At 56.8% G+C, this 12,523-nt stretch overlaps 1 protein-coding gene across 6 annotated transcripts in view; it reads right to left on the bottom strand.

Moving 5' to 3' along the window:
• The window catches only part of SLC27A5 (solute carrier family 27 member 5), a 16,355-nt gene extending 9,699 nt beyond the window's left edge, over window positions 1-6,656 (bottom strand). The window contains exons 1-5 of one of the 6 annotated variants that reach the window (XM_058859682.1): window positions 6,490-6,543; window positions 6,290-6,367; window positions 6,147-6,167; window positions 5,809-5,893; window positions 4,569-5,768 (exon numbers count right to left, since the gene is read on the bottom strand). In XM_058859682.1, coding sequence (XP_058715665.1) covers window positions 4,569-5,768; window positions 5,809-5,893; window positions 6,147-6,167; window positions 6,290-6,367; window positions 6,490-6,528 — 1,423 coding nt within the window. In that variant the 5' untranslated portion in view covers window positions 6,529-6,543. The other 5 variants (XM_058859680.1, XM_058859685.1, XM_058859686.1 and 2 more) reach the window with 5 other exon arrangements.
• Between the last annotated feature and the right edge of the window lie 5,867 nt (window positions 6,657-12,523).

The following is a 12,523-nucleotide window of genomic DNA, read 5'->3' as shown; positions in this document are numbered from 1 at the left end:
GTGGGGATCCCGGGAACCACGGATGGAAGGTCCAAGGATCTCAGGTGGACACCCCAAGGTCCCCCCCAGGTGGGCACCCGGTCAGGTGGACACCCCAGACATCCCAAAGGTGTTCCCAAAGCAGCCCAGGCACATCCCAAATAGGATCTGTGATCCCTGGGCACCCCAAAAATCCGGGATGGGAAACCCAAGGATCCCAGGTGGGCACTCAAAGCACCCCAAAACGGCTCCCTGATCCTGCAGGGACCCCAAAATGGCTCCCAGATCCCACAGGGACCCCAAAACGGCTCCCAGATCCCACAGGGACCCCAAAACGGCTCCCTGATCCCACAGGGACCCCAAAACGGCTCCCAGATCCTGTAGGGACGCCAAAACGGCTCCCTGATGCCGCAGGGACCCCAAAACGGCTCCCTGATCCCACAGGGACCCCAAAACGGCTCCCTGATCCCACAGGGACCCCAAAACGGCTCCCAGATCCTGCAGGGACCCCAAAACGGCTCCCTGATCCCACAAGGACCCCAAAATGGTTCCCTGATCCCACAGGGACCCCAAAACGGCTCCCAGATCCTGCAGGGACCCCAAAACGGCTCCCTGATCCCACAGGGACCCCAAAGAGGGTTCCCTGATCCCCCAAACCCCCCAAGGCGTGTCCTGAGCACCCCAAAAGGGGGGCACCCATCAGCCAGGCCCCCGCAGGGACCCCAAAGGGTGCTCTCGGGAGCCCCTAAGGGAGCCCCGATGCCACCGGTGCAGCCAGGGAGTGACAGCGTGTCCGGGCTGTGACACACATGGGGACACACGGGGACACGCGGGGACACACGGGGGGACACATGGGGACACACACAGGGGACATACACACAGAAACAGTGACACACAGAGTGACACACACAGGGACAGTGACACACACAGGGGACAGTGACAGTGACAGGGACAGTGACAGGGACAGTGAGACACGCAGTGACAGTGACACACACAGGGGACAGTGACACACACACAGTGACAGTGACACACACAGGGGACAGTGACACACACACAGGGACAGTGACACACACAGTGACACACACAGGGACAGTGACACACACAGGGGACAGTGGCACACACAGGGACAGTGACACACACAGTGACACACACAGGGACAGTGACACACACACAGGGGACAGTGACACACACAGGGACAGTGACACACACAGGGACAGTGACACACACAGTGACACACACAGGGACAGTGACAAACCAAGGGACAGTGACACACACAGAGTGACAGGGACACACAAAGGGACAGTGACACACACAGGGACAGTGACAGTGACAGTGACAGTGACAGTGACACACACAGGGACAGTGACACACACAGGGACAGTGACACACACACAGGGGACAATGACACACACACAGGGGACAGTGACACACACAGGGACAGTGACAGGGACAGTGACACACACAGGGACAGTGACAGGGACAGTGACACACACAGGGGACAGTGGCACACACAGGGACAGTGACAGGGACAGTGACACACACAGGGGACAGTGGCACACACAGGGACAGTGACAGGGACAGTGACACACACGGGGACAGTGACAGTGACAGTGACAGTGACACACACAGGGACAGTGACACACACACAGGGACAGTGACAGGGACAGTGGCACACACAGGGACAGTGACACACACAGGGACAGTGACAGTGACAGTGACACACACAGGGACAGTGACACACACACAGTGACAGTGACAGTGACAGTGACAGTGACAGTGACAGTGACAGTGACACACACAGGGACAGTGACACACACACAGTGACAGTGACAGTGACACACACAGGGACAGTGACACAGGGACAGTGACACACACAGGGACAGTGACAGTGACAGTGACAGTGACACACACAGGGACAGTGACACACACACAGTGACAGTGACAGTGACAGTGACACACACAGGGACAGTGACAGGGACAGTGGCACACACAGGGACAGTGACACACCAAGGGACAGTGACCATGACAGTGACACACACAGGGACAGTGACACACACGGGGACAGTGACAGTGACAGTGACACACACAGGGACAGTGACACACACACAGTGACAGTGACAGTGACAGTGACACACACAGGGACAGTGACAGGGACAGTGGCACACACAGGGACAGTGACACACCAAGGGACAGTGACAGTGACAGTGACACACACAGTGACAATGACACACACAGGGACAGTGACACACACAGTGACACACACAGGGACAGTGACAGGGACAGTGACACATGTGCAGACACCTCAGCACACGTGCCCTCACCAGGGCTGGCAAGGACCAGGGCGGCCTTGGTGGCCGCAGCTCCCACGTCCCCACGGCCCCCTGACCACCCCAGGGCACCCTTGGTGACCACAACCCCTCCATGTCCCCAAAACCTCCTGACCACTCCGGAGTGTCCTTGGTGACCACAACCCTGCCAGGTCCCTACAGCCCCCCTCACCACCCCTCTGTCCCCTCTCACTGGGGCTGGCGAGCACCAGGGTGGCCTGGTGACCACAACCCCTCCATATCTGCACAGACCCCTGACCAGCCCAGGGTGACCTTGGTGACCACAGCCCTGCCAGGACCCCAAAGCCCTCCAAATGCCCTGGGGTGCCCTTGGTGACCACAACCTGCCATGTCCCCTGAACCTCCTGACCACCCTGGGGTGACCCTGGTGACCACAACCCTCCATGTCCCCATGGCCCCCTGACCAGCCCGGGGTGACCTTGGTGACCACAACCCTTCCATGTCTCCACAGCCCCGTGACCACTCCGGACTGCCCTTGGTGACCACGACCCTGCCATGTCCCCAAAGATCCCCAAATGTCCCTCTGTCCCACTTATACCAGGGCTGGCGAGCACTGAGGTGACCTTGGTGACCACAACCCTGCCAGGACCCCAAAGCCCTCCAAATGCCCTGGGGTGACCTTGGTGGTCACAACCCCTCCATGTCCCCATGGCCCCCTGACCACCCCAGGGCACCGTTGGTGACCATGACCCCTCCATGTCTCCACAGCTCCCTGACCACTCCGGAGTGCCCTTGGTGACCACAACCCGCCATGTCCCCAAAACCTCCTGACCACCCTGGGGTGACCCTGGTGACCACAACCCCTCCATGTCCCCACAGCCCCTTGACCACCCCAAGGTGCTTTGGTGACCACAACCCTGCCAGGACCCCAAAGATCCCCGAATGTCCCTCTGTCCCACTTATACCAGGGCTGGCGAGCACTGAGGTGACCTTGGTGACCACAACCTGCCATGTCCCCAGGACTCCCTGACCACCCCAGGACACCTTTGGTGGCCACAACCCGCCATGTCCCCACAGCCCCTCAAACACCCCAGGGTGCCCTTGGTGACCACAACCCTGCCAGGACCCCAAAGCCCTCCAAATGTCCTGGGGTGACCTTGGTGACCACAACCTCTCCATGTCCCCATGGCCCCCTGACCACCCCAGGACACCTTTGGTGACCACAACCTGCCATGTCCCCACAGCCCCCTGACCAGCCCGGGGTGACCCTGGTGACCACAACCCCTCCATGTCCCCAAAACCCCCCTCACCACCCCTCTGTCCCCTCTCACCGGGGCTGGCGAGCACCAGGGTGGCCTGGTGACCACAACCCCTCCATGTCCCCACAGCCCCTCAAACACCCCAGGGTGCCCTTGGTGACCACAACCCTGCCAGGACCCCAAAGCCCTCCAAATGTCCTGGGGTGACCTTGGTGGCCACAACCCCTCCATATCTGCACAGACCCCTGACCAGCCCAGGGTGACCCTGGTGACCACAACCCTGCCAGGTCCCTACAGCCCCCCTGACCACCCCTCTGTCCCCTCTCACCGGGGCTGGCGAGCACCAGGGTGGCCTGGTGACCACAACCCCTCCATGTCCCCAAAGATCCCCGAATGTCTCTCTGTCCCACTTATACCAGGGCTGGCGAGCACCAGGGTGGCCTGGTGACCACAACCCCTCCATGTCCCCAAAGGACACCTTTGGTGGCCACAACCCACCATGTCCCCACAGCCCCTCAATCACCCCAGGGTGCCCTTGGTGACCACAACCCTGCCAGGTCCCCAAAGCCCTCCAAATGTCCTGGGGTGACCTTGGTGACCACAACCCCTCCATGTCCCCATGGCCTCCTGACCACCCCAGGGCACCCTTGGTGACCACAACCCCTCCATGTCCCCATGGCCCCCTGACCACCCCAGGACACCTTTGGTGACCACAACCTGCCATGTCCCCACAGCCCCTCAAACACCCCAGGGTGCCCTTGGTGACCACAACCCTGCCAGGACCCCAAAGCCCTCCAAATGCCCTTGGTGACCTTGGTGGCCACAACCCCTCCATATCTGCACAAACCCCTGACCAGCCCAGGGTGACCCTGGTGACCACAACCCGCCATGTCCCCAAAACCTCCTGACCACCCTGGGGTGACCCTGGTGACCACAACCTCTCCATATCTGCACTGACCCCTGACCACTCCGGACTGCCCTTGGTGACCACAACCCGCCAAGTCCCCACAGCCCCCCTGACCACCCCTGTGTCCCCTCTCACCGGGGCTGGCGAGCACCAGGGTGGCCTGGGCCGCCTCCAGCGCGTGCCTCAGTGCCCGTCCCCTCACGTTGCAGTTGAGACACGCCATGGGGCAACCCAGCTTGGCCAGCGCCAGCCACGTCCACAGGTACGCGGGCTCGTTGGGCAGGAACACGGCCACCGTGCGCCCGGGGCGCAGCTCCAGGCGCCGGGACAGCGCCCAGGCCGCGCGGTTGCTGATCCTCTCCACATCCTCGAAGGTGTAAATCTCCTCCTGGAAGCGGAGCAGCGGCCGGCGGGGCCGGCTCCGGGCGTGCTGCCGGAACACGTCGAGCAGGGTGACGGCGGGGCGGCGGGCCAGGCGGCGGCGGCAGCGCACCGATGACCCGGCCGTGCTGGCGAAAGCCACCAAGTCTTGCCACAGGAGGGGCGGCGGTGGCAGCAGCCGCGCTCTGGCCGCGGGTGGCAGCAGGAGGAGCAGGAGCAGGAGCAGGAGCAGCCCGGCCACGGCCGCGGCCAGAGCCGGGGGCAGCGCCATGGCCACGGGGCGCCGGTGGCACCGGCGGGGCCGCGGGGCAAGGTCCGCCCTGCCCGACCTTCGGCCCCGCTGGCCCCGCTCGGCTGCCGCGGGGTTTGTCGGTCTTTCTGTCGGTCTGTCCGCCTGTCGGTCTGTCTGTCTGTGTTTGTTTGTTTCTCCTTCCTTCTTTGCTCCTTTTCGGGGCTTTTCCCCTTCCCCGCCCCGGGGTGGGGCTCGGCGGCTGCCGGGCGGCTCCGCGGCTCCTGCCGGTGCGGCGGGCTGGGTGTCCGTCTGTCTGTCCGTCTGTCTGTCCGGCTGGGTGTCCGGCTGTCTGTCCGGCTGTCTGTCCGGCTGTCTGTCCGGCTGGGTGTCCGGCTGTCTGTCCGGCTGGGTGTCCGTCTGTCTGTCCGTCTGTCTGTCCGGCTGGGTGTCCGGCTGTCTGTCCGGCTGTCTGTCCGGCTGTCTGTCCGGCTGGGTGTCCGGCTGGGTGTCCGGCTGTCTGTCCGGCTGTCTGTCCGGCTGTCTGTCCGACTGGGTGTCTGTCTGTCTGTCCGTCTGTCTGTCCGGCTGTCTGTCCGGCTGTCTGTCCGGCTGGGTGTCCGGCTGGGTGTCCGGCTGTCTGTCCGGCTGTCTGTCCGGCTGTCTGTCCGACTGGGTGTCCGTCTGTCTGTCCGTCTGTCTGTCCGGCTGGGTGTCCGGCTGTCTGTCCGGCTGTCTGTCCGGCTGTCTGTCCGGCTGGGTGTCCGGCTGTCCGGCCTCTGACAGCACACCTGTCCCTCTGTCCCTCACACCTGTCCCTCTGTCCCACACCTGTCCGTCTGTCCCACACCTGTCCCTCTGTCCCACACCTGTCCGTCTGTCCCACACCTGTCCCTCTGTCCCACACCTGTCCGTCTGTCCCTCACACCTGTCCCTCTGTCCCACACCTGTCCCTCTGTCCCACACCTGTCCCTCTGTCCCTCACACCTGTCCCTCTGTCCCACACCTGTCCCTCTGTCCCACACCTGTCCCTCTGTCCCACACCTGTCCCTCTGTCCCTCACACCTGTCCGTCTGTCCCACACCTGTCCCTCTGTCCCTCACACCTGTCCGTCTGTCCCACACCTGTCCCTCTGTCCCTCACACCTGTCCCTCTGTCCCTCACACCTGTCCCTCTGTCCCTCACACCTGTCCGTCTGTCCCACACCTGTCTGTCTGTCCCACACCTGTCCCTCTGTCCCTCACACCTGTCCCTCTGTCCCACACCTGTCCGTCTGTCCCACACCTGTCCCTCTGTCCCTCACACCTGTCCCTCCGTCCCACACCTGTCCGTCTGTCCCTCACACCTGTCCGTCTGTCCCACACCTGTCCCTCTGTCCCTCACACCTGTCCGTCTGTCCCACACCTGTCCCTCTGTCCCTCACACCTGTCCCTCTGTCCCTCACACCTGTCCATCTGTCCCACACCTGTCCGTCTGTCCGGCCATCCGGTCTGGCCACTTGTATCCTTCTGGCTGCTCCAGCAGGACCGGACAAGGTGCTGTGCGGCCACAGACCGGGCTCTGTCCACCTGTCAGTCTGTCCGCCTGTCTGTCTGTCTGTCTGTGTGTCTGTCTGTCTGTGTGTCTGTCTGCCTGTCCCTCTGTCTCTGTCTCTCTGCCTGTCTGCACCCCCCGTGTCCGTGTGTCCGTCCTCCCGCTGACACCCAGCCCCCTGCCCTCCTCTGTCACCGTGTCTGTCCGTCCTTCTGTCCTTCCATCCCTCTGTCCCTCTGTCTCCCTGTCCCTCTGTCCCCATCCCTGTCCCCCTGTCCTTCTGTCCCCCTGTCCCTCTGTCCCTTTGTCCCTCTGTCCCTCTGTCCCTCTGTCCCTCTGTCTCCCTGTCCCTCTGTCCCTCTGTCCCCATCCCTGTCCCCCTGCCCTTCTGTCCCCCTGTCCCTCTGTCCCCCTGTCCCTCTGTCCCTCTGTCCCTCTGTCCCTCTGTCTCCCTGTCCCTCTGTCCCTTGGCTCCAGCCTGGGGGGCTCTGGGGGGGCTCTCCCCTCGTGGGTCCCCTGACCCCAAAATGTCCCCAGATGTCCCCAAATGTCCCCAGATGTCCCCAGATGTCCCCGATGTCCCCAAATGTCCTCAACTGTCCGAAAATGTCCTTAGATGTCCCCAGATGTCCCCAAATGTCCCAAACTGACCCCAAATGACCCAAACTGATCCCAGATGTCCCCAAATGTCCCCAGATGTCCCCAAATGTCCCCAGATGTCCCCGGCGTTTCTCCCCCCGCTGTAAAAGCTGCGGATCAGCCCCGCCCAGGCTGATTTTGGTTCCATTTTGGTTCAGTTTTGGTTCTGTTTTGGTCCAGTTTTGGTTCCATTTTGGTTCCATTTTGGTCCAATTTTGGTTCCATTTTAGTTCCATTTTGGTTCCATTTTGGTTCCGTTTCAGTCCAATTTTGGTTCCATTTTAGTTCAATTTTAGTTCATTTTTGGTTCCATTTTGGTTCCATTTTGGTTCCATTTTAGTTCAATTTTGGTTCCATTTTTGCTCCATTTTGGTTCAATTTTGGTTCCATTTTGGTTCCATTTTGGTCCAATTTTGGTTCAATTTTGGTTCAATTTTGGTTCCCTTTTGGTTCCATTTTGGTTCCATTTTGGTTCCGTTTCAGTCCAATTTTGGCTCCATTTTAATTCAATTTTGGTTCATTTTTGGTTCCATTTTGGTTCCATTTTGGTTCCATTTTAGTTCAATTTTGGTTCCATTTTGGTTCCATTTTGGTTCCATTTTGGTCCAATTTTGGTTCCATTTTGGTCCAATTTTGGTTCCATTTTGGTCCAATTTTGGTTAAATTTTGGTTCAATTTTTGCTCCATTTTGGTTCCATTTTGGTCCAATTTTGGTTCCATTTTGGTCCAATTTTGGTTCAATTTTGGTTCAATTTTTGCTCCATTTTGGTCCAATTTTGGTTCCATTTTGGTCCAATTTTGGTTCCATTTTGGTTCAATTTTGGTTCCATTTTGGTTCCATTTTGGTCCAATTTTGGTTCAATTTTGGTTCAATTTTTGCTCCATTTTGGTCCAATTTTGGTTCCATTTTGGTCCAATTTTGGTTCCATTTTGGTTTAATTTTGGTTCAATTTTGGTTCCATTTTGGTCCAATTTTGGTTTAATTTTGGTTCAATTTTGGTTCCATTTTGGTCCAATTTTGGTTCAATTTTGGTTCAATTTTGGCTCCATTTTGGTTCCATTTTGGTTCCATTTTGGTTCCATTTTGGTTCCATTTTGGTTCCATTTTGGTCCAATTTTGGTTCCAATTTTGGTCCATTTTGGTTCCATTTAGGTTCAATTTTGGCTCCATTTTGGCTCCATTTTGGTTCCATTTTGGTTCCATTTTGGTCCAATTTTGGTTCAATTTTGGTTCAATTTTTGCTCCATTTTGGTCCAATTTTGGTTCCATTTTGGTTCCATTTTGGTTCAATTTTGATCCAATTTTGGTTCCGTTTCAGTCCAATTTTGGTTCAATTTTGTTCAATTTTGGTTCCATTTTGGTCCAATTTTGGTTCAATTTTGTTCAATTTTGGTTCCATTTGTGGAGAATTTGTTCGATTCTCCCCCGGAATCCCCGATTCCCAAACCTCTCCGGTTTCCATGGAAACCCCCGGCCCTGCCTGGAGCTTTGCCAGCTGGAAGTCTGGCATCATTAATTAATCCTAATTAATTAATCCCTGAGCCAGGGATCACTAATTAATCCTGCAGAGATCATTCATTAATGCAGCAGGGATCAGTAATTAATCCTGCAGAGATCGTTAATTAATCCAGCATGGATCATTAATTAATCCAGGGTGGATCATTAATCCAGAGTGGATCATTAATCCAGTGGAGATTGTTAATTAATCCAGCATGGATCATTAATTAATCTAGCATGGATCATTAATTAATCCAGCGGGGATCATTAATTAATCCAGAGTGGGTCATTATTCCAGCGGGGATCATTAATTAATCCAGAGTGGATCATTATTCCAGCGGGGATCATTAATTAATCCAGAGTGGATCATTATTCCAGAGGGGATCATTAATTAATCCAGAGTGGGTCATTATTCCAGCGGGGATCATTAATTAATCCAGAGTGGATCATTAATTAATCCAGAGTGGATCATTTATCCAGCGGGGATCATTAATCAAGGGTGGATCATTAATTAATCCAGAGTGGATCATTATTCCAGCGGGGATCATTAATTAATCAAGGGTGGATCATTAATTAATCCAGAGTGGATCATTATTCCAGCGGGGATCATTAATTAATCCAGAGTGGATCATTAATTAATCCAGAGTGGATCATTAATTAATCCAGAGTGGATCATTAATTAATTCAGCGGGGATCATTAATTAATCCAGAGTGGATCATTAATTAATCCAGAGTGGATCATTAATTAATCCAGCCTGGATCATTATTCCAGCGGGGATCATTAATTAATCCAGAGTGGATCATTAATTAATCAAGGGTGGATCATTAATTAATCCAGAGTGGATCATTATTCCAGCGGGGATCATTAATTAATCCAGAGTGGATCATTAATTAATCCAGAGTGGATCATTAATTAATCCAGAGTGGATCATTTATCCAGCAGGGATCATTTGGGAAGGATTTTTTGGGGAGGATTTTTTTGGGAGGATTTTTTTGGAGAGGATTTTTGGGGAGGATTTTTGGGAGGAGATTTGGAGAGGATTTTTTGGGAAGGATTTTTTGGGAAGGAGATTTTTTGGGAAGGAGATTTTTTGGGGAGGAGATTTTTTTGGCAGAATTTTTGGAGAGGATTTTTTGGGAGATTGTTTGGGAGATTTTTTGGGGAGGAGATTTTTGGAGAGGATTTTTTGGGAAGGATTTTTGGGGTTGAGATTTTTTGGAGAGGATTTTGGAGACGATTTTTGGGGAGGAGATTTTTGGGGGAGGATTTTTGGGGAGGAGATTTTTTGGAGGATTTTTGGGGAGGAGATTTTTGGGAAGGATTATTTGGCAGGATTTTTGGGGAGGATTTTTTGGGGAGGATTTTTTGGGGAAGGATTTTTGGGGAGGAGACTTTTGAGGAGGGTTTTTGAAGAGGATTTTTTGGGAAGGATTATTTGGCAGGACTTTTGGAGAGGATTTTTGAGGAGGAGATTTTTGGCAGGATTTTTTGGGGAGGATTTTTGGAGAGGATTTTTTGGGAAGATTTTTTGGGGAGGATTTTTTGTCAGGATTTTTTTGAGAGGATATTTTGGGAGGAGATTTTTGTGGAAGGATTTTTGGAAGGATTTTTTGGAAAGGATTTTTGGGGAGGATTTTTGGGGAGGAGATTTTTGTCAGGATTTTTTTGGGAGGAGATTTTTGTGGAAGGATTTTTGGAAGGATTTTTTGGCAGGATTTTTGGGGAGGATTTTTGGGGAGGACATTTTTGGGGGAGGAATTTTTTGGGAGGAGATTTTTGGCAGGACTTTTGGGGAGGATTTTTGGCAGCTGCCGGACACCGCCCTTTGCTCGGGGGGGGGTTTCGCAACGGTTTGGGGTCACCGCGGTTCAAAGTGTCACGTGGGGAGGGCACGTGACGTGACACACACGGGGGGTGTCACATAGGGGGTGTCACACACGGGGGTGTCACACACAGGGGTGTCACACACGGGGGGTGTCACACACGGGGGGTGTCACACACGGGGGTGTCACACACGAGGTGTCACACGGGGGGTGTCACACAAGGGGGGTGTCACACGGGGGGTGTCACACACGGGGGTGTCACACACGGGGGTGTCACATGGGGGGTGTCACACACGGGGGGTGTCACACAGGGGTGTCACACACGGGGGGTGTCACACGGGGGGTGTCACACACGGGGGTGTCACACGGGGGGTGTCACACACGGGGGGTGTCACACACGGGGGGTGTCACACACGGGGGGTGTCACACACGGGGGGTGTCACACGGGGGGTGTCACACGGGGGGTGTCACACACGGGGGGTGTCACACACGGGGGTGTCACACACGGGGGTGTCACATGGGGGGTGTCACACACGGGGGGTGTCACACAGGGGTGTCACACACGGGGGGTGTCACACACGGGGGGTGTCACACACGGGGGGTGTCACACGGGGGGTGTCACACACGGGGGGTGTCACACGGGGGGTGTCACACAGGGGTGTCACACACGGGGGTGTCACACACAGGGGGTGTCACACACGGGGGGTGTCACACACAGGGGGTGTCACACACGGGGGGTGTCACACACGGGGGGTGTCACACACGGGGGGTGTCACACACGGGGGTGTCACACGGGGGGTGTCGCACATGGGGGGTGTCACACACGGGGGGTGTCACACACGGGGGGTGTCACACGGGGGGTGTCACACACGGGGGGTGTCACACACGGGGGTGTCACACACGGGGGGTGTCACACGGTGTCACACCCAGGGTGTCACACACAGTCCCCAGCCAGGGGGGAAGCGGAGATGTCACACCCGGGGCTCGGTGTCCTTCACGCGAGTGTCCCCTGCGGTTCCCACGACAAAACTGAGACACAGGGACACAGGGACAGGGACACAGGGACACAGGGACACAGGGACAGGGACACAGGGACACAGGGACACAGGGACACAGGGACAGAGGGACACAGGGACACAGAGACAGGGACACAGGGACAAGGACACAGGGACAGAGGGACACAGGGACACGGGGACAGGGACACAGGGACAGAGGGACAGGGACACAGAGACAGGGACACAGGGACAGCCGGGACAGGGACACGGGGACAGAGGGACAGAGGGACAGAGGGACAGAGGGACAGAGGGACAGGGACACAGAGACAGGGACACAAGGACACCCGGGACACAGAGACACAGGGACCAGGACAGAGGGACACAGGGACAGAGGGACACAGGGACACCCGGGACACAGGGACGCAGAGATAGGGACACAGGGACAGAGGGACACAGGGACACAAGGACACAGGGACGGGGACACCGGGACACAGGGACAGAGGGACACAGAGACAGGGACACAGGGACACCCGGGACACAGGGACACAGAGACAGGGACACAGGGACACCCGGGACACAGGGACACAGGGACACAGAGACAGGGACACAGGGACACCCGGGACAGGGACACGGGGACAGAGGGACAGAGGGACAGAGGGACAGAGGGACACAGAGACAGGGACACAGGGACACAGGGACACCAGGGACACAGGGACTGGGACAGAGGGACACCAGGACACAGAGACACGGACACAGGGACAGGGACACAGGGACACCCGGGACACAGAGACACAGGGACCGGGACAGAGGGACACCAGGGACACAGGGACCGGGACACAGGGTCACAGGGACACAAGGACGCAGGGACAGACAGACACCAGGGACACAGAGACAGGGACGCAGAGACAGAGGGACACCAGGGACACAGAGACAGGGACGCAGGGACAGAGGGACACAAGGACGCAGGTACACAGAGACGCAGGGACACAGG

The sequence above is a fragment of the Poecile atricapillus genome, chromosome 30, assembly GCF_030490865.1.
Source record: "Poecile atricapillus isolate bPoeAtr1 chromosome 30, bPoeAtr1.hap1, whole genome shotgun sequence".
NCBI classification, from domain to species: domain Eukaryota; kingdom Metazoa; phylum Chordata; class Aves; order Passeriformes; family Paridae; genus Poecile; species Poecile atricapillus.
The sequence above is the reverse complement of the archived record's forward strand: the minus strand, read 5'-3'. Positions and strand labels throughout refer to the sequence as shown.